Raw genomic sequence first — 21992 nt, forward strand, 5'->3', positions numbered from 1 at the left:
TCCCTGGCGCAGGACATCATCCTTGGTAAAGTGGAGGGGAGTGAGAGGAAGGCCTTCATCGAGATGGATTGTCACAGCGGCTGCACAATGGGCTCAGGTACACGAACAATTGTGAGGATGATGCAGGACTGGGCAGTGCCTCGTTCTGTTGTGCACAGGGTCGCCATGGGTCAGAACTGACTCAATGACACCTAATAATAAAAACAACATGCTCCCTAAAATAACCTAGTTACCTTATCTAATTAAGGAGCACTCCTGGCACAGTGGGTTACCAGTTTCAACCCTCCAGTTGCCCAGGGAGAAAGATGAGCCTCAGAAATGCATAGCAGCAATTGTACCCTATCTTGTAGGGTCGCTATGAGTTGATTTGAGTTTTAGCATCTTCACTCTTCACAGCCCTGGCATCAGTCCTTTTTGGTTCATTCATTATCACCAAATAATAGTAAATTTATTCTAATCCACTGTTTCTCAACTTCCTAATGCCGTGACCCTTTAATACAGTTCCTCATGTTGTGGTGGCCCCCCCAACCATAAAATTATTTTCGTTGCTACTTCATAACTGTAATCTTGCTAATGTTATGAATCGTAATGTAAACGTAATGTGTTTTCCATTGGTCTTAGACAACCCCTGTGAAAGGGTCGTTTGACCCTTTGAGAACCACTGTTCTGATCCCCCAGGTTCTCAGAACCACTGTTCTAATCTATGAACTGATCATAAACAACCTTCAACTATCTTTATTCAAATTTGCTGCTGAAGCAAAGAGAGTTCTAAATAAGATTTTCTTAATATATATTATTTTAGGGCTTTTTAAGTTTTATTCCATGCTGAGGCATATAAACATTCCATGATTTATATTAATTATTGTTACCAGCATTTTAATTTTTAGCAATGTCAATATACAAAAATCAAGAAATTCAGTTATCTAGTTTCATTTAACATCTTAAATCATCCTTGCCTCACAATATATGGATTTTTACATAGCTCTACAGTTTAATCTCACAAAAAGCATTTTCAGACCACAAATGTTTTTCTAAAATTAACCAAATATGTGGACTTTTGGTATTTAAGGACTCAATTTTTATGTCCTCAGCTATCTTCAATACATTTACAATCTTATATTTAACCAACCTTTTGTGGTTGTAAGTTGCTGTCAGTTCATTCTGACTAGTGACTTCATGTGTACAAAATCAAATTTCTCCACGGGATTTTCAAAGCTGTGATCTGTCAAAAACAGATTACCACAGCTTCCACAGGTGGGTTTGAACTACCAACTTCTAGCTCGTAGGCAAGTGCTTATCCACTTGCTACACCTAGTTAGTCCTTTATTCATAGTACTTCAAATAAATCTTCAGATGTGATCAATGAACATTTAATACGTACCTTTTTATGATAGTCCATAGCATCCAATTCACCTTGATTGAAAACAATACATCTTTTACGCTTCTAAAAGGTAAATAAATTACAGGGGAAAAATTATGTTGTCAACTATCATAACATAACCCTTTAAATGTATTAATTTATTTTTCACTATATTGTTCTAATATATGTATGCCAACCTTTATGTGGTGGTAATAATCATGTGTTGAGATCAAAATCAGTAGAATGGGCACAGATTAAGGACACAAACTTTACCAAAATAATAAATATCAATTTAATAGGTGATGAGAGGTTATCTTACTACCACTAATAAGAACTAGTACAACATAATAAGGAGCTCTGGTAGCACAATATTTAAAGCACTCTGCTGCTAACCAAAGTCAGTTCAGACCCAGCAGCAGTTCCACAAGAGACCAATCTGTCGATCTACTCTTATACAGGTTGTAATCTAGAACCCGTATGTGCCGGTTCTCCTCTGTCATACAGGGTTACTATGGGGTCAGAATCAACTTTACGGCACACACCAGGGCCACCATAAGACAAAATATAGTGTGATGGTGACACAGTAATCAGTAAGCCATGTCACCGTAAGTTGGTATACTAGTACATGGTGTAAGTATTCTCAGCTTTCTTCATTTTTGAGGAGGGACAATCCATGTACTATAATTTTTTTAAATGCAATGTATTTATAATAACTCTCCGATGGATCAGTTAGGTTCAAGTCAAATATTATTAACACCGTCCTATAGTTAACAACTCCATAAAAAGAATGTCTACAACATTGGGGCTTTGTATGTTTTATTGTTGAAATCCCAGTGTTTACATGGTAGCAAGACTAGCAGGTTAATAAATATTTGTTGGCTGCATAGATATATCAACTTATAAGTAGGCTAATGATATAAATTGCTTTAGGATTATCTGGAATAAGATAAGTCTTGTCATAACATCCATTGCATATGTCCATCTTATTTTTCAATATTAAAATATGAGAAACTTATCAGACATAAGAAACGAACCATAATATATGCTATAAATTGCAAAGTTCTTCATAAGGTCTATTATTTGTCTGGACTAGTTTAATAGTAAGGAGCCCTGGTGGCATGGTTGGCCAAGTATTGAACTGCTAACCACCAACACACCAGCCAATCCAAAGGAGAAAGGTGAGATTGCCTGTTCCATAAACCAGGGGTCCTCAAACTGCGGCCTGCAGGCCACATGCGGCCCGCCGAGGACATTTACCCGGCACACTGGGTCTTTTTCCCCCTTTTGTTTTACTTCAAAATAAGATATGTGCAGTGTGCATAGGAATTTGTTCGTCATTTTTGTTTTTTGTAAACTATAGTCCAGCCCTCCAAGGGGTCTGAGGGACAGTGAACTGGCCCCATGTTTACAAAGTTTGAGGACCCCTGGCACAAACACTTACAGTCTCGGGAACCCTGAGTCAAGCTAGGTGGGAGTGGACTCTTGAAGTATAATAATAATAGAACCATTACGTCTGTTCTTTGTGACTAAGAACTCACATTCCTTCTTGTACCTGACACAGCAGAGGTTCAGTAAATAATTGCTTAAAGGAAAAAAATGTGCAAAAAGAAATTATAAGAATATTAAAAGTTCTCCTTCGAGTAGTTATACTATCTGTTAATGTATTTATGTTAACTCTCAGCATGCTTTCCTCTTTACTTCTCCCCCACTGGGTTACAAGATTCAAGAGGGCAGGGCTTGTGTTTATCTTGTCTCATCCCTCTAAGTACAATGGCAAATAGAAGGAATTCCAACATTTGTTGGGGGAATAACAAATGCTGTTCCTATCATTACCCCCAAAAAAGTTAATATAAACTAGCTAACATAGACTTTGTAAAATTATTTCTGAACTTTTCAAAACTACAAAATAATAACATATAATTTGATCTTATGACATTCTGAAAATTCTAGTAAAAGATGACACCTGTGCTTATACAAATATATAAATCGTAGCTATTTCCATCACTAGTTTTATAAGCAACATCCCTTCTTCTAAATGTTAATATTTGAGATTATTCCCAAAGGATGGGCCTCTAAAGATAACCCAAAAACCATTTGCTGCCCTGCAATTTTTTAGAAAAGGAATCACCTTTTAGTAACAGCAGATGTAAAATATGCTATCAATATAAGAATCTAAGTAGAAAAGTAGACTTTTGATTGACTGTATGTTTAGCTTACATTTACTTCCTGTGAAGTTTGATTGATTTTGAATTATGAACACTTGATCTTACAGTAATGGTAGAATACTTGTGAAGAGTTAAAGGTTATTCTGGATAACCTAAACTTTGTTAGGTTTTACTGATTTTTTTCTTTATACTTAGTAAATCACAAAACAGCCGAGATGCTTTCATGATACGTTTGTTTCATATAAAAAATAAATATTCCTTATAATTGTCTACCTTCCCAATGACAGAAGTGGAACTCTCTCTTTTAACACCTTCCATTAGCTCTTTCTTTCCATTATTCTGTTCGTATTCTTCATGACCAGCTGAAGTTATATAGGGTTTGGTGATGTCAAATAATTCAGATCGAAAGACGTATTTTTGCCTGAGCATGTCACTATCTTGTCTATCATCATTCTCAGGCTCCGTGGTCATGTCAGAAGCAATAAGCGTAGCAGAGGGTTCAAAAGAAGATGTTGGATCCACATGAAGAGGACCAAAGTTGACAGTGGGCTCATTTTTACGACAGCAAGGCTCAGAGAGTTGATAGTTTATCTTGTTGATGAAAGAAAGGTGATCCACTAACCATCCATGTGACAGCTGGTGCACCACAGACATCTTACTCAATACAAACACCTGCAGAAGTCACACTCTACTGTCCAGACCGCCTTTAAGTAGTCTGTATTTCAGTAAAAGTAATTTCAGACACATCTATTTGTGATGCAAGTTTATCAATTACACCTTTTAATACAGGCTTCTTTTAATGTCATTGTTGATCCTTTAAAATTGTTTAGTCAGTTTGGCCAAAGGTGGCTAAAACCTGATCTTAGTTCTGCAAACCCAATTTGATCTTCCTCTCATTCTGGACTCTCCACAACTTCAGCTTAAATCCATGGACCGAGCCAGCAAGTATAAAATCTCCGAGTGAGGACGTCAATGAATGCTGAAAAGATGAAAGCGCCCTGTGGAAGCAAAGAACACCACATTACCTATGTGAATCCAGTCTTTTAAATGACATGGACCTATCTAGAAAGGGGCACAGAATTTCGAGATAGGAAGTTAACAGGAAAATAAAAACAAACCTACTTCAGAGTTAATTACAACTAACCATAGCCCTTTTTTAGAACAGGGGTGGAAATGTTCAGCTGTATCAATCTGATTTCATTGCCACTGAATCCAGGTCGACTCACAGGGACCCTATAGGAGAGGGCAAAACTGCCCTGTGGGATTGATTCTGAGACTGTAACTCTTTACTGGAGTAGAAAACCTTGTCTTTCTCCCTTGCAGCAGCTGGCGCTTTTGAACTACTGACCTTGTAGGTAGCAGCCCCAAACTGCTAGTCTACCTGGGCTCCTACGGGCCATTACCCCACTGTCAACATCAATTCTGACTCATAGAGACCCTATAAGATAGGTTAGCAGGTTAAATAAGGCCCACAAAATCATCACTACCAGCAAACATCACACACCTCATCAAAGAGGAGCAGTTCCAGTTGCATACCAGGGGTGAGTTAACGGTGCTAAAAATATCCAGATGCCCTTGGCAGGACAAAAAGAAAACAAAAGGTTCTCCCACCCCTATTTTAGGACAGAGAACTGCTCCCTAGAGTTTACAAAACTGTAATCTTTATAGAAGTCAACTGCCACATGTTTCTTACACACATTAGCAAAACAGCTCACATTTTTCAAATATACTCCGTAGTTAGCCCATTCTCCAGTACACTATTCTATTAAAGCGCTGCTATCAAAAAAATTACGGGGGGGGAGATAGCAAACTAGTGGTCTCATTGGTATCAAGTCAATTCTGACTCTTACGGACCCTATAGGGCAGAAGAGAACTGCCCCCTTTGATTTTCCAAGATTGTAAATCATGATGAGCTTTCAGAAAGCCTCATCTTTCCTCTGCAGAGCCACTGGTGGGCTTGAATTGCTGAACTTGAGGTCAGCAGCCTACAGCCGCTCAAAAAAAAACTCACTGCCAGAGTCTATTCCACTCACAGAGACCCAACAGGACAGTGTAGAACTGCCTTTGTGGGTTCCAAGACTATTATAACTCTTTATGGGAGTAGAAAGCCTCATTTTCTCCCGGATTGGCTGGTGTTTTCGAACTGCTGATCCTATGGTGAGCCCAAAACCTAACTACTACACCACCAGGCCTCCCAAGGTGCCTAGGCATAACAAAATGCAATTTTGACGGTATATCAAAAACACTAAGGCCTAGTAAAATAGGTGACAGGACCAAATTTGTAATTGGTTCCGAGCAGGAACCTAGGAAGCTAGGTTTTTCATCAGGAAGCTAGGTTTTTGAAAGCATGTTATATTTTCTCAAGAGATGATTTATAGCTATGGATATTACTTTCTCAATCTAGTACAATGGAGAAATGACAAGCAACCACACTCATTGCCATGCAGTCCATTCCAACACCCTCGTTACTAATCACAGCATTCAAACCAAGCTTTCGACCCCCAAAAGCATTAGCAATGGGACCGTGGACCAGCTACTTGATCTCCCTAAGCCTCCATCTCATCATTTCTTATCGCCTCTCCGAGGACACTTTAGAGAATTCAGTAAGAAGAAAATCTATTTACATGAAATGCCATGCAGTACCAGATCCACCGCAATCATCCAGAAGGAAATGCTAATTGTATTGCTGATGGGAGCCCAGGTACTAGCCCGGGCTTAAGTTACCAGTTATGTGTCTCGGAAACCCACAGGTGCTGTTTTACCCTGTTCTTTTGGGTCCCTATTGGCGGCGTCAACTCAATAGCAGTGAGTTGAATTTGAGTTTTGGTAGCAGTACTGACTGAGGTGCCCTGGTGCCCTATGGGGTTACGACTTGGGCTGCTAGTGACAAAGTCAACAGTGAGAAACCACCAGCTTTGGGGACGGGTGGGTAGGGGTGGTAATGAGGCTTTCTACTTCCATAAAGGTTCAGTCTCAGAAACTCAAACGACTCCATGCCAGTGGGATTGGTTAGGGGGGTGTGAGGGTTGGCAAAGTCAGTGTGGTTCAGTCATCCATTCTGGGCAGAGATGAGGCTGCGCCTGACTTCTCCCTTAAAGACGTAAAGTCTCAAACGGGGTGGGTAAGAGCTTGGTGACAATGGGCCAGTTACTTAGAGCCTTGTTCCTGAGAATGAGGAATTTAGCGGGGAAGAACGCCAACAGGAAACGTAACTTTCTCAAAAGTAAAACTCGAACACAGTCAGGTGTCCGGACTGCGGCTCTGACCTCTTCCCCCTCGCGTTTCCTCCCCGGGTTGGACTTGGGCGCCCAGAATCGTAGCGAGGGCCCCCTCAGCAGGCACCACCTTCCCCGCAGCGTCCCTTCTGGGAGAGACGCTGGCCGCCTTCCAGACTCCCTTCTTGAGAAAAGCATGCTTTTAAGTAGGATCGGAGGGAAACGCCCCTTTCAAGGCGAGGAGGAGAAAAACGTCCATGTTTTTCTCACAGTCCACGGGCGCGGCCATGTTGCTGTACGGAGAGTGTATCGGGGGCCACTCCGAGCTCTCGCGCTGCCTGCCCCTCACCCGGAGCCCGGGGGTCCCTGAAAACTGCGTGTGTGTGTGGGGGGGGGGGATCCGACCAACTTCGGGGAGACGCTTACTCGAGCTGGGAGCGACCCGTCGCTCCGGCGAGGCGACGCGGAACAAGCAGCACCGGACTTCCGGCGGCGGCGCGGCAGCGCGTCTCGCGAGCGGTACGTAGTGCGTGATGACGTAGCGCGGGCGGGCGGGGATGTTTAAAATTTGAACCGCGCTGGCGGGTAGGCGGAGGCGTGGCGTTTTGGCGGCTTTGCGGAAAGAAACTGCGTGCTTGGGAGGTTCGGCCCCCCGGTGGTGCCGGGAAGCCCGGAGAAAGGTGAGGAGCTCCCTCCCGGGTGGTGGGCTCGAGAGAAACTGGGGGGGTGTTGTTTCGGCCGCTGCGATTTCAGGGGAGAAGGCGCCGGCACCCACGGCTTAGCTCGAGTAACGTCCTGGGACTTCGTTCGCGGGTCTGCTCGGTTGAAGGCCGACGCAGCCAAGTGTGCCAGGCGCCGGTTTCTCCGAGCCCTGTCCATTCTGCGGGCAGTGACTTTCCAAGAAAGCGGGAGCGGAGGGGAGACGCGCGGGGAGCGTGCCGGCTGAGGGAAGCGCGGGGGGCCGTGCGTGGGGTGCCCCACACTAGGGTCCCCTGAGGTAGGGAGTTCCGCACTGGGCTGATCCACAATTCAGGACCAGCCGCTCCGCGGGCGAAGGATGCGGCGTGCGACTCCAGGAAGAGACGATCTCAAAAATCCACTCTGTCCTACTGCAGACTCGCTGTGCACTTGAACCTCAAGTCGCGAGTGAGAATGGGCAGGGAGATGAGAGAGTTGTGTGGATAAAGAGTTGTATATCGAAGGAGACGAGTTAGGCTGCCACAGCCAATCGGTGTAAAAAAAAAAACAAAATTAGGGCGTGGTGGCCAGGGAAGTAAAACTATGACCACAGAGGTCCGCTTCCATGGCCCAGGAAGTCTGGGCAAATGCGTAGTATGCCATGGAGAGATGAGACAGGACCAAACGACAGCCATCGTGAATGTCCTTGTCCAGGCCCGGACTTCCATTTAAATTCAAGGCTCCAACTCCCACAGCAGTGAGGTGCCATACCTTATTGTATCCTCTACTGAAATTGCACTCCCATGTTAGTGGTTGGCAGTTGAAAGTTAAAGTCACTGCCATCTAGGTGGCAATTCGCAAATGTTTAAAACCCACTGCCTGCCTTCAAGTCAATTCTGTACATCTTTTCAGGAGCCAACATCTGCATCTTTTTTTCCTCCAAGTAAACCACATAGCCTACAGGGACAACAGGGCGTGGAGTAAATGTTGACACATATAGGCATGTTCTTAAATACAATTAAAATAGGTAATAAGTACACATTGTTATTTGAAAACTACACACTATGAATGACTAAAGACAACTTGGTGGGGGGTCATCTTGAAGAAAGGATGAAAGTTAGCCTCCTTTATTTTTTTATAAAAAACAGTATTAGGTGTTTAATAAGCCATCTGTGTGTGGAAGGATTTTTAAATACGGATTTCATGAATGTTAGGTCATAAACAATGAACATGAAGCGGAGTTCTGTTTCCACCGGTGGTGCTGGCCGCCTCTCTGTGCAAGAATTAAGATTGCAGGACCTCAATAAACAAGGCCTCTATACCCCTCAAAGGTAAGTACTGCCACTTGTGGTTCTCACCTGTATGTCTTATCTTGGGGGGGAGGAGGACACTAAAAATCCAACCCACTGTCACTGAGTGGACTCCAACTCATCATGACCCTAAATAGAATTTCAGAGACTAAATCTTGATGGGCGAAGAGAGCCTCATCTTTCTACTTTAGAGCAGCTAGTGAATTCGAATCACTGACTCTGCATTTAGCAGCCGTATGTCTCACCCTCAACACCACCAGGACTCCTTTGTCTTGGGCAAAGACATCTTTAGAAATGGTTCAGATGAAGGGTCTTGGTTATTTTTATCAGTTCCCAGGGATGCTTGTTTTTGTATCACTAAAGAGTGAAAGGGACCCTTGGTGCTGCATCAGGTAAAGTACTGGAGCGTTAACCAAAAGGTCAGTACCGTCTATACTCCTGCATAAGCCAAGTTTTTCAGCACATGTTTTAATGCAGTTTTTGTGGTAAAATTAGGTGCCTCGGCTGTTATTCGGGTCGGCTTCTACTCGAGTACATGCGGGAGTTCAAACCCACCCGCCGCTCCTTGGGAGAAAGATGTGGCAGGCTTCTTCTATCAAAGTTTACAACTTTGGAAACTCAGTGGGGTAGTTCAGCCATAGTTAGTCACTATGGCTCAGCAGCAGTTAGTTAGAATGGTGAGAGTGGGCACAGTGTCAGATATAGTAATTTATCTCATTTGTTTCTTAAATTCCAAAGCCAAGTCCTATGCAAATCTCCTTGGGCAACACCAAAGATAATTTACCTTGTGCACTCTTTCTTATTGCTAACTTCATGAGTTTTCCCTTCACATGTGTGGAGCTGTGTCTGGAGCTGTTTAATGTACTGTACTTGTGAGATTGCCAGGATGCTAAAAGTTGTCCTCCTTTATTCTGGAACTGTTGACTGAACCGCACTTTAGTGAGGCGTAGCCAACTACCAAAGCCTCAATCAAAGGCTTTATTTGCTCCGTTGATGAACTTTAGCAGCCTACAGAATACCACCTCTCCAGTCCATTTCTTTAAAGTTTCCTGGGAGTAGGGGGGAAGTGTCTAAATGAATACCTATTATAAAACTTTCTGTGAGTGATTTTTTTTTATTGTGAATTAGGTGGGGATTTACATTTCAGATCTTCAGTTTTGTACTTAAGTAATTTTTTTTTCCTGAAAAGGGGACAGTAGATCAAATAAGTTTGAGAAACCATGCTATTTCTTCACTGGCCCCTGCCTCAAGCATCAGTTTGTTTCTACTGGTATGAAAACCTTAATTTTGGATTTTCTTCTATAACTGGTCGCATACAATATTTGCCCTTTTGTGGTTGACTGACTAACTTCACTCAGCTTAATGTTCCCCAAGTCCATTCCTGCTTCTTACTGTCATAATTATTCTTTATCGATGCATAGTATTCCATTATGTGTATTACCAAAATTTATATTCTTCCATTAATGAGCATTTAGGTTCTTTCCATCCTCTTCCTGTTATGTCAGTGCTTTTTTGATGAACATGAGTATGCCTAGATCTCTTTGGACCTTGACTCTTCTGTAGGGTTTTGTGGGTGATTTAGTTAACAATTACGGAGAAGGTGGTTTTTAACATTGGTAATAAAAGAACTAGGTGGTGGATAGTTATTGTAACCAACATTTTGATAAAGGACACGGTAGATGGATCCTGCTGCAGAGGATAAATATCATGGAACAGATTTTCATAAGGAATTTAAAATAATAAGGAAACCAGACTTACTGTAAGAAGTATTTAACCAGTGTCATTGAACTGTTAGTGTAGGAATTATAGATGAGTGTGTACATCCTGCCACTAAAAATAAATAGAAAGCGAGAAGGTTGTTTATATGCCACAAGAGTCATCGCAGTCCTACTCTAAGACCAAGGGACAAGTGAACATGATAACTGTCTTTTAAATACCTAGGCTTATACTAATACGGACTTGGGCTACTGTGCTCTACACTCAAATGGAAAATCCAACTTGAAAAAAAAAACTGTACAGGCCATCACGCATTCTGTCTCACCACAGACACAAAAGGGTGACCCTGCAGTATAATTGACACTTTGCTCAGACAGAAAATTTGTGAAACCATCAACCATGAAACACCCAGACCATCAAAGAGGTTAAAAAGTTACTATTAAAATTTTTTTTAAGTTACTGTTAATTTGGATAAATAAGAAACAACTCAATGGTGATAACATGTTAAAGGATAAAAACCTCCATAGTGATTTAAAGCCCTGGAAAAATGAATTTATAAATATCATTTTTGGGCTTCAGAACCAATTTTTTTCCCATTATTTCTTAAAGAAAAAATGTTTAGTTCTCGAACTTTTCACTGTTCATACACAAATTTAGAACAAACTGAGCTCAACAACCAAGGTATCACTGTAATTGAAATCTTAATGTAGATGAATTTTGTTCTTCCTAACATTTTATCATTAGAACTTACAATATGTTAGCAAAGTTTTATGATTTTTAACTATGTAGGTAATGGGAGTTAATGATTCTAATGTTTCTAAAGGTTTGTTAAATTAAGATTCTTGATATTTATTTTAAAGACACATTTTTCTATTTCTCTTAAAGCAAAGAGAAATCTACCTTTGGAAAATTGAGTTTAAACAAACCCTCATCTTCTACATCTGAAAGAAAAGTCTCTGTGTTTGGCAAAAGGTATGATTTTTTTAATAGTTTTTTATGTTTATTTTTTGTCGTGTGTGTATAATAAGTTTTATTGACATAATTCACATGCAATTTGATGTCTTAAACATCTGAAAAGAATTGTGCAATCATCAACAAAATCAATTTTTGGACATTTTCTTCAGTCTTGTACTCACAAACTCCTAATTCCCCACTCCCTGCCAACCCAATATCTCCTAACATAATCCTAAGACACTATTGATCGAGTTTCTATATATATAGATTTACCTATTCTGGATTTCAAATACAGAAAAAGATTTTTTTTAAAAAGCCAACAACAGTAATTAATGAAACAGAAAACTTTCAATTGAAAGAATGCAGAAAATAATACAAACTGGAACAAATTTAAAATGTTCCAAAAAGAATGCAAATGCTCCAGGACCTTGATGGGATGCAGGTTGTTTCTCTTGATAATTTCCCACATCATTCTCAGGGTTAATTGAAAGGTGGAGGGATATATAGCTCAGTGAGCCTTTCTAGTTCTCATGGTCTCCAGATCTCTTGCTTTGTGATGGTCAGACCAGGGTGCAGCTGCCTTTGGCACTTCCCTGCTTCAGCTTGCAAGGCTGACTTCCTGCAAGACATCCCCAAGGAGAAGCCACATGGACCTACCTCGATGCAGCCCTGGGTGCTGGAACAACCACGTGGAGACCCCTGCCAGCGTTGAGATGTTTACACATTCACTGATTCGGCTTTCCTCCGGCAATTGGCATCATAGTGTGTGTTTTGTGAGGTGGAGCAGGACTTTGTGGATTGGTGTTGGACATAGGGGTTAATGTTGGACTTGTAGGCTTGGGCAGCTCTGAGTTGGGATATTTTCTTGATATGCACTTATCCTTTCTATAAAACTCTTCTTCTACATGAGTTTCTATGGATTTGTTTCTCTAAAGTACCAAGACTAATTAATACACAGTTGAATAGTTGAAAATCCCATGCCTGGTTTTCCAATATTATGGAACCATGCTAAACCCTGTTATTATCGAGTGGAATCCAATTCGCAACCTCCTGTGTTACAGAGTAGAACTGCCCCTTTGGGTTTTCTTCATTGTAATCTTTACTAAAGCAGATCCCCACACCTTTCTTCTGCAGTGCTACTGGACGAATTTGAATGGCCAACCTTTAGGTTAATAAGATTTTTAAATTAGTAGGAATCATCATCTAGTTCAATTTTTTTGGCCCCAGACTTTTTAACATTAATTATTAATGAGGGCTACTTAGAGGTTATATCAACATTTATCATATTAATAACTAACTGAGCAGTGTTTATAGACTTAAATGTATTCCATTAAAAACAATATGCCTATTACATGTTAACATTAATAGTATGCTTTTACTTTTAAAGAAACATTTTCAAAGACATCTTCAGTTAGAAACACATTGTTCTACATTTTTAAAATCTTAATCTCTGACTTACTAGAAGATGGCTTATATTCTTGTATCTCCTTCTTCATACAGTCTTGTATGTAACTTCTGGAAAACTCCATTGTCCACTCATGAGACATTAAAGAGCTTTCCTCTTCTTTTTTTAACTTTTTATTGTGAAATAGATAAAGGTGTACAGAACAGATCATCGGGTTTACATTTAACAGTCCACACAGTACTTCATCTCGCCAATTGCCATCCCCACAACCTACCATCATGTAGCCAACTTCCTCCCTTTGTATTCTGTCTCCATGCTTACTTTCCTAGCCCCCTGTACTTTGTCCTTAAATGCTGCGTTGGTTTTTTTTAATCATTTTATTGGGGTAATGAGCTTTCTTCACCATATTTGCTTACATACCAATTTTTTTGGCAGCAATCATGTTAGGACAGTGAGCATCGCAGAATGCCAGGTTGTTAGAACAAAGTGTTCTTGCATTGAGGCAGGGCTTGAGCAGAGACCTTAAGTCCCATCAGTGTACTGCCATATAAAAATATGTACATAGGCCAATACCTCTAATTTTTCATTCAGGGGAGAGCGCAAGCGCAGTCCCCCACTACCACAAATTATGCAGTCGAGTTTCCCCAATACTGCTATTTTTATGAATAATGTATTTAAGTGTACATCTTTGTGCCTCTATCCACAGCTTTGCTTCCTAGATTTTTCCTTTTACCTTCCTCCTTCCCTCACCATCATGTTCACCCTTCTTCTGGCTCTTAATAATTCCTCTGAGCTAGATTGCTGTTGCTCCAGCACCCCCAGGATCTCTATGCCCTCCTCCTCGTTGATTTGAATCACCTAGTTGTTCCCCTGTCTATGGCATTGTTTGCTCTCTGCTCCCTTCCCCGCCTCCTGCTCCCCACAGTTCCCTCTGCAATCGTTGGTCCCATTGCTTTTTCCTCAAGCTTGCTTCCTATGTCTATCTTATATAAGTAGGCAAACCAGCAGTAATGGAGACCCCAAAACAATAAACAAAAGATTAAATATAGAAAGAGAAAATGAATAATAATAGCTAGCCAAAACATGAATAAGCATAGATAATTGCAGGTCTGTCAGCTGACCTTTATGACTGTCGTCCCATTGGTCCTGGGGGGTTCAGGAACTGCCTCTCCTAGCCAGAAGTCTCGTTTGGGGGCTCCTCGGGGGCTTTGTGGCTTTGCTTTACTCCATTGCTGATCTGTTATGTTCCCTTCTAGTGCTTGCACCCCGCTATGGGGGTTCAAACCGGACTAACACCCTACCATGTGTCCCCAGTATTGTCCTCTGTCATGGTAGACTCCAGCAAGGGGACATCATGTCTTGAGCTGTTGTTGGCTGCAGTCCTCTGTGTCCCTTAGCAACTCCATCCAGGGATGTTGTCCCCAGGGCTTGGTGTGCCAATATGGGGTCTAGACCCGCACTCTTTCTTTTTCCTTCTTGGTTTGCTTCCGTGTGGGCATTCTTAAATGATGCACATTCTTAAAGGCCAGTGTATGTGTTGATAATGCAAAGCACCAGAAATGTATCTTTATTCTCACCTTGAATTTAACTGCTGTAACCTCATACTTCATTCTTCATTGCATGCTTTTTCTCTGCTTTGAATGAGAATTTTATTAAATTCAAATTTAATTTTGAACTTAAATGATTGATGCTAATGTTAAAAATATAACTTCACCTTCAAATAATTTAGACTTAACCAATTTTGATCGACTTTTCAAAAAAATTATGCTTCCAGAACGAGTGGCACTGGATCCCGGAACAGTCAGCTGGGCATTTTTTCCAATTCTGAAAAAATCAAGGACCCAAGACCACTCAATGACAAAGCATTCATACAGCAGTGTATTAGACAGCTCTGTGAGGTACTTTATCATTTTAAATAATCTGAGCTTGGAATGTTCTCTTAGATGTGCTTCAGTGATTTTTCTAATAACTGATGTTTCATAAAGATTATTATAGTTTATTACAGAAAATGGTTATGCATATAACATATCCATGAAATCTCTACAAGCTCCATCTGTGAAAGACTTTCTAAAGATCTTCACTTTTCTGTATGGCTTGCTGTGCCCTTCATATAAACTTCCTGATACAAAGTTTGAAGAAGAAGTTCCCAGAATCTTTAAGGATCTTGGGTTTGTATGACTTGTTTATTTATTTATTTACAGTATTATTTGCATTGCATCCACATGTCATACAATTCAATAATTTATTCAGATCGAGAAGAGTTGTACAGTTGTCACCATATTCAGTTCTAGAAAATTTTCTTGTAATCACTGTTATTCATGTAATTTATTTTCCTAATTGTGGCAAAAATGTACACAAAAGAACATTAACCAATTCAACAACTTCTACTTGTGGAATTCACTTGTCATTGATTATACTCATCATTTTGTACAACCATTATTGATACCTTTTTCCAAATTATTCGACCACTATTATCATTAACTCAATGCCCCCACACAACTTTTTCCCTTTCACCTATGGTCAACTTTCACCATTGATCAACTTTGGTTTCTTCCCCCCCCCCCCCCCCCCCCCATGATTTTCTTAATGTAGTAGTCACATATCATACACTTCCATGGTTAAATCACTTTTAAAATGAGTTGTATATACATAATCACAATCAGTTCTAGTGGTCACTCTCCCTCCTGCATTCATTATTTGCCCCCAAAATCCCCTCACCCTCCCTATCTCCAAACCCCCCCAGCCCCATATCCCTGATAAACCATTACATCAGCTATTATCTCTATGTACTTTCTGTGCTTTACAAATTGGGAAACCCATCAGAAACAAATAAAATAAAGTGGTAAGCATAAATTAATATAAAGTTACAAACAATAAGTAAGATATAAAAGAACACCATCCATATTGGAAAACGCCAGGGAAGAAATTTTTGTCTTCGAACAAGCAAGAGATACTTGAGTCTAGAACAAATTCAGATTGAGTGAAGAGGGAGGTCAACTGACCAAGTGTCAAGTTCAGTCCATCATGCTCAAGTTAACAGTGCTTTGTCTCATAGCAAAGCTGTTCAAGACCCTTGTCTGTGACTAGTGTTTGCTTTATTTTTCATTAGCCTAAAGGGAATATTGGAACCCAAAGAATAATCAAACTCAATACATTTGAGAAGCCAGCAACAAGACACTGCAGGTCATTACAGACCTGCTAAAATTGCAGGTGGAATAGAAAAGATGGGCTGGCTACCCAAAATTTTATACAAATGGAGGAGGCAGGATAGATGGCATGGATTTAAAAAAAAAAAGGGTGAGGTGTAAGGAAAGGGCTTTCAGCAATTTCAGGTTAATTAGCAAAGGGCTCTTGCTTTGCTTTTGTTTAATGAGTACACGGAAAGGATGAGGAAATCTTACCCATCAGTTACTTAATTTAGAATACATTGAATTAAAGGAACAAAGGCTCTCTTATAGGAGAGCCCAACCTATTGCTTGTCAGTCCTGCAGTTTAAAAAGGGCAAAGGGCTAGATGTAGAGAGTAACCTACAGAGAAGATAACCAAAATATGACAAAATCACGGATAATAAACAGCATGGCGATGAGTGGTCACATCTGACCTCGTTTGGCTATACAAGGAGAAGGAAAATCTAACTCCACAGAAACCCAAGGCCATTGCCACGGGACAGAGGTCAGACGTATCTCCACCGCCATCTTACTTTACCCTATTCTGACACCAACATTTCCTCCCACAACACTCTGTTTCTGCCGGTTCAGTAGTTTGTTGTAATCGCCACAGGGAACTCTGAGACAAAACTCACGAGTATGGGGATGTACTAGGGCAGTTAGCAGGTTGACCAGGCAGTATCGGTGAACAGTCACGATAATTTTGTTGGTCTACAGCAATACCTCTTGTCAGCCAGCACCCAAGTCTCTCTGGTCCTCAGCCCCTTGGCTTCGCCTTCTTGTGGGCCAGGAAGTCTACCTGAGGCGCAGCTGTGCTCTGATGGTAGTTCTTCCCTGATGATAACAAGAATTCCCTCGCTTCTTACATGGCTCTCATAGAGGAATGGAAATTAAAACTGACCAATCTTCTCTTAGTTTTTCAAACACCTGTTTTTATAGTCCCACCCAATCGTTTGGTAGGATTTAGAGACATGCATAGAAGAGCCACATTAAGAAATTTCACTTCACAAAAAATAAGAAAATCTCAACAAATTGTTTTGAAGTAAGTCAAGATTGTGAATCTAAATGCCAAATTTTGAATTGTAACCTCTTGCTTTGCTTAATTTTTTTACTAGATTAGCATATTAAGTAACCTTGTTTTTTCTGATCTGTTACAGGTACCCTTTTGCTTTGTCTAAAAGCTCCATGTATACAGTGGGGGCCCCCCATACATGGCCTCACATTGTGACAGCCTTGGTTTGGCTAATAGACTGCATCAAGGTATTTGATTTGTCATCTTAAAATGTATATATGAGAAAGATTTATTTCTCAAAAAAAGGTGTTGCTTCAGTTTTTATCCCAATCCTGCTGTGCCACTCATCTGAAACTCTGCTTCAGAATTTTAGTTTTCAAAGTACACCTGATTTTTTTTAAATTGAAACACCTGATACCAAAGGTGAGAGGAGGGAAGTGCACACGTTGATAAGGAGAACTTTGTTTTCATGAGGTTTTACGTTTCCCGTGGCAGTCCTGTATGTCTGTGCCTGTGTGTATGTTTCCCACTTCTAATTGAAATCCATGTTCATTTGCAAACATTTTGGAAAATGTAGAAAAGTGCGTTCAAAAGTAATATAACCCATAGTCTGGTAACCCACAGGTAACATCTGATAGCCTTTCTTTTCTGGGGGATTTAGCTTGAAAAGTACAATATTGCTGAACAGTATGTGAGGGGATATCCACCCCAAAAAAGCGGAGCTTACGTAGTACACATTTTTCCCACTAGGCAAGCATCCAGCAACTCACTCTGAGTTAGTGCACCCAGTGGCGTCACCTGGAAAGGTTCTCTCTGGTCACAAACAGATGAAAATGTCTACTCATAATGCATTTGGAGTTTGTTCCACCAAGTTAGACAGTTAACCAAGCTTTCTATATAGAGGTTCTCAAAATATAGCCAAAAAGGTCTGATCTGTGGCCTATGGGGGACTGGTTTTGCCTCCACAACAATGCAACTGCTCACGCAACCATCTCAGTGTGCCAGTTGCTCTTGCCCCACACACCATACTCACCTGACCTCGTTCCATGCAACTTTTTGTTTCCACGAATGAAGAGGGACATGAAAGGACAGCTATTTGATGGCGGAGGTGATGTCAGTCATCCAACCAGATGAGTTTGAAAAAGGTTTCCAAGAATGGAATCAGAGTTGACAAATTGATTAAATATAACGGAGAGTACTTTGAAGGTGATAAGGTTGTTTTGTAAAAATGTTTTTAAATATATATACTCCAGTATAAGCCAACACAAATATCAGCCGAGGTACCTAATTTTACCACAAAAACTGCATTAAACATGTGCTGAAAAACTCAGCTGATACACAAGTATATACGATACATAGCTTTGGGGAAAAAAATTCCAGGATGTTTGTGTTGGTTGGTTGGTTTTTGATACCCCCTCATATGTACTTTTTTAAACTCTTGGTACATAGACAAGTCTTTAGTAGAACACTTCTGTAAATTAAAAGCACTTCAACAATGTATGCGAATGCCCATTTTTGCAGATCGTGGTCTTTATTTAGAATCTGATTGATTGGGGAGGTGAAAAGAGCTTGAGCTCATTGAACTTTTGTATGCTTTCCCATTTACATTCCAACCTGGCAGCGTGTGCTTTTTTTGGCCATTCTTTTTTCTCTCGCTCGCTTTGTTGTTGTTGTTATAAATTAGGATTTGATACATCTATCATTCCATAGTGCAGTCACATCATGCACAATTGCTACCACCATCAGTTTCCAAACATTCCTTTTCTACATGGATTCCTTGGCATGGTCTCCATTTCACCCCACCACCACCACTGGTCCTCTACTTGCTGTCCCTATAGGCTCAGCAAACCTGGGTTTCTTCTACTAAAAAACAGGGAAACATAACACAACTTCAAGAGGGCATCCTAGCACCTCTGAGATGCACTCCTGGAGGAAGATACAAAAACTGACGAAAACTACACAAACCAAAGCTACATAATACTTTGGAAACCAGATATGATCCTGCATCATACAGGGGAATCTATGAACAAGTCATATTTCTGCCTTTGATTTTTTTTTCTGTACTAAGCTCTCTGTTTAGTGCCCACTTTCCTCCCATCGTCTATTTTAGAAGGGGGATTTCTCCGGAGGCTTATTTCCTGTCCTCATGAATCACAGGCTCCCACTGGCATCCACTGCCTTTTGCACACCGTAGTCTCACAATTTAGGCTCTGATACTAATCCTTTGTTCGACTTCAGATTACCGTATATGAATTCCAATCCTATGTCTGATGGTGGTGTGATTCTTCTACGTGGACTTGCTTGACATCTCACTTAGATGACTGCTGGTTTGGAGGCAAGCCTTTAAGACCACAGATTCTATTTCATCTGATAGCTGGACACCATCTAATTTCTTTGCCACATTTTGCTATAGCACCATATCTTCTGAGTTCCCTTTCTGAGGGCGAGTATCAAGTAGGACCATGATGTAAGAACCAATCATTGGAGCTAGGATTTAGTGTTAGTCCAAAACCCATTTCAGGACCTGGTTTTTGTTTGTTTTTTGTTATTACTTGAGATTTAATACTTGTCATATCCTTCGATAGTTCATTTACATCAAGCAGAATTGTACAATTGCTTTCAAAATCAGTCTCTGAACATACTTTTTAAAAAACAACCCTCCCCCACCCCAAAACCCTTGTTCTATTTGCTTCCCCTATATGCTCATTAATCCTGGGTTTCATTTACTATAAAACAAAAAAACCAGTAACACAACTTCAAGAGAGTGACCCGCTCACACAGCACCACTGAGATACACGCTAATAGTAACAAGCATATACGGACTGTCTATCACAGGACTGCCTGAATAATGCATATCAATGCAGCATATAGGATTGTTGAAGTAGCAAGACCTTTTTGTCCGGTTTTTGGCCACCCTTAGTGGATTATTTCTTTTGCCTTTTAAGTGGACCCTATGTAGGTTCACTGAGCTGTTTATAAAAGGGGACTTCAAAAGGCTCATGGAGCACTTCCAATTTCATTTTTCCATAAATTTTCATAGCCAGAATATAAGTATTTTTTAATTGTTGACCATATGACAAACAAAGCTAATTTTGTCATACTTGCTTATTGTTTTTAAGATCCAATAGGAGCCCTTGTGGCGTAGTAAGTACAAGTTTGGCTGCAATTTGCAAGGTTAGCAGTTCGAAATCACCAGCCACTTCTTGGGAGAAAGACAGGGCTCTCTACTCCCATCAACAGTGACAGTCTCAGAAACCCACTGGGGCAGTTCCTCCCTACCCTGTAGGGTCACTAGGAGTTGGCATCAACTCCAAGGCAGTGAGTTTGGGTTGGTTTTAAAATCAGATATTCTTTACATTATAACTGCCTCTCGATGCTTTTTGTCCTTTCTTATTTAGCTTGTTGATTTTCCAGGGCCCAGTTTTATAAGTCATATATTTCAGTTAAGGAAAATAGCCAATATACAATGGTCCAAATATTTTCCCCTCTGTTTCCTTTCGATTTTATGCCCTGGTTTGTTTTGTTTGTTTTCATATATTCTGAAATACTGACTGCTTCAAAGTGTAGTTTCTTTCTCTCAATGCTTCCAGGTTTTCTAGGCCATGTAGTGCTGGAACCTTTGAAACTAACACTGCCTCCCTGACAATCTCTTGGCCATCAACTAAGCTTTTAATAAATGTAGGCAGGCACTTGGTCCTGATGGATGCATTTTTGGTCCAGGAGCCATGTTAGTAGATTTATTACCATTAATGGTCAATATAGGAGTAGAAATCCTATAACATAGTCCAGGGGTCCTCAAACTTTTTAAACAGGGGGCCAGTTCACTGTCCCTCAGACCCGCTGGAGGGCTGGACTATAGTTTTTAAAAAAACGATGAGCAAATTCTTATGCACACTGCACATACCTTATTTTGAAGTTAAAAAACAAACGGGGCAAAAACACCCGGCGGGCCGGATAAATGTCCTCGGCCGGCTGCATGTGGCCCAGGGGCCACCGTTTGAGGTCGCCTGAGTCGTAGTCCATTAGTGAAACTTCAGTGTTATTAGACTTTATAGCATTAATGCATTCAGTTTGTCTCCCATGCGATGCTCGTGAACATTGAGTAATCTGTTCGCCGCAGAAAATACCCCTGTTGTTGTGACTGTACACTTCCATGCAGGCTGGCCTAAGCAGTTGGTATCATTGGTATGTGGTTGCGCCATAGCATTTCCATAGTGATGCAGAAGGTTATGGACCAGCTACTGTGGCTTCTCTTGGAGAGGAACCACTTGAAATGCCTCCCAAGTCCATGATGTGGATGGAAATCCCTTCCTTGCTGTCACCATTTGTTTGATCATGATTGCTGAGCACTGTAGCATTGTAAGAAACAGTGAGACACCAAGGTTGTCTCTTGTTGTAATTACAGTGTGTTTGCCACTTTTCCTTATCCTGCACATGGAGCTGTAGGAAGGCTTCGTTTATTCCCTTACGTGTGTGCTGGAACCGGGAAGGATCTTTCCCTATTTTTCCCCCTTGGTATTTTTATGACTTCCTTGTGTATATTTAACTCTTGATCCATCTGAATTTTTTTTCTAGTGTAAGAAGAAAAAATACTTTTCTTTAAAAGACTCCCTCAATATCACTTACTGAATAATCCATTTTTTTGTCTAGTTTTGAATTGTAACTGGTATATTCTGACATTGTGAGCATCCTATTCCTACAGCATTAGAATCAATTTGTATTTAGTAGAATAGGCTTGTAAAATTTTTTCATAATCTTTATTCTCATATCCTCATACTTTTAATTATTTTTTTTAAATTTCAACAGGTGTCTTAAGGTTTTTTTGGTGAGTTTTGGTATCACGTTAAATCTGTTAATCTAGTGTCAAATTGCCACTTATTTAGACAAATGTTTGCTCTTCCTACTTGAGAAAGCTATTGATGTCCCATTTATGGCTTTTGTTTCTTCAGTAAAGTATAGCTTTGTTTCTATTATGTTAATTCCTGATTCCATGTATCTACATAGTATTGT

The 21992-nt window shown here is 40.5% G+C and overlaps 2 protein-coding genes across 3 annotated transcripts in view; one reads left to right on the forward strand and one right to left on the reverse strand.

Moving 5' to 3' along the window:
• The window catches only part of METTL4 (methyltransferase 4, N6-adenosine), a 42720-nt gene extending 35456 nt beyond the window's left edge, over positions 1-7264 (reverse strand). The window contains exons 1-3 of one of the 2 annotated variants that reach the window (XM_075532854.1): positions 7167-7264; positions 3799-4523; positions 1382-1444 (exon numbers count right to left, since the gene is read on the reverse strand). In XM_075532854.1, the coding sequence (XP_075388969.1) occupies positions 1382-1444; positions 3799-4179 (444 nt within the window). In that variant the 5' untranslated portion in view covers positions 4180-4523; positions 7167-7264. Of the gene's footprint in view, positions 1-1381; positions 1445-3798; positions 4524-6791; positions 6942-7166 lie in introns of those variants that run through there. The other variant, XM_075532855.1, reaches the window with a different exon arrangement.
• A 48-nt stretch (positions 7265-7312) lies between these two features.
• Positions 7313-21992, forward strand: part of NDC80 (NDC80 kinetochore complex component) — a 56783-nt gene continuing 42103 nt past the window's right edge. The window contains exons 1-6 of the mRNA XM_075532885.1: positions 7313-7420; positions 8633-8749; positions 11330-11416; positions 14578-14701; positions 14799-14971; positions 17128-17230. Of these exons, the coding sequence (XP_075389000.1) occupies positions 8643-8749; positions 11330-11416; positions 14578-14701; positions 14799-14971; positions 17128-17230 (594 nt within the window). The 5' untranslated portion in view covers positions 7313-7420; positions 8633-8642. The remainder of the gene's footprint in view (positions 7421-8632; positions 8750-11329; positions 11417-14577; positions 14702-14798; positions 14972-17127; positions 17231-21992) is intronic.

The sequence above is a fragment of the Tenrec ecaudatus genome, chromosome 15 (genome assembly GCF_050624435.1).
Source record: "Tenrec ecaudatus isolate mTenEca1 chromosome 15, mTenEca1.hap1, whole genome shotgun sequence".
Taxonomy (NCBI): Eukaryota; Metazoa; Chordata; class Mammalia; order Afrosoricida; family Tenrecidae; genus Tenrec; species Tenrec ecaudatus.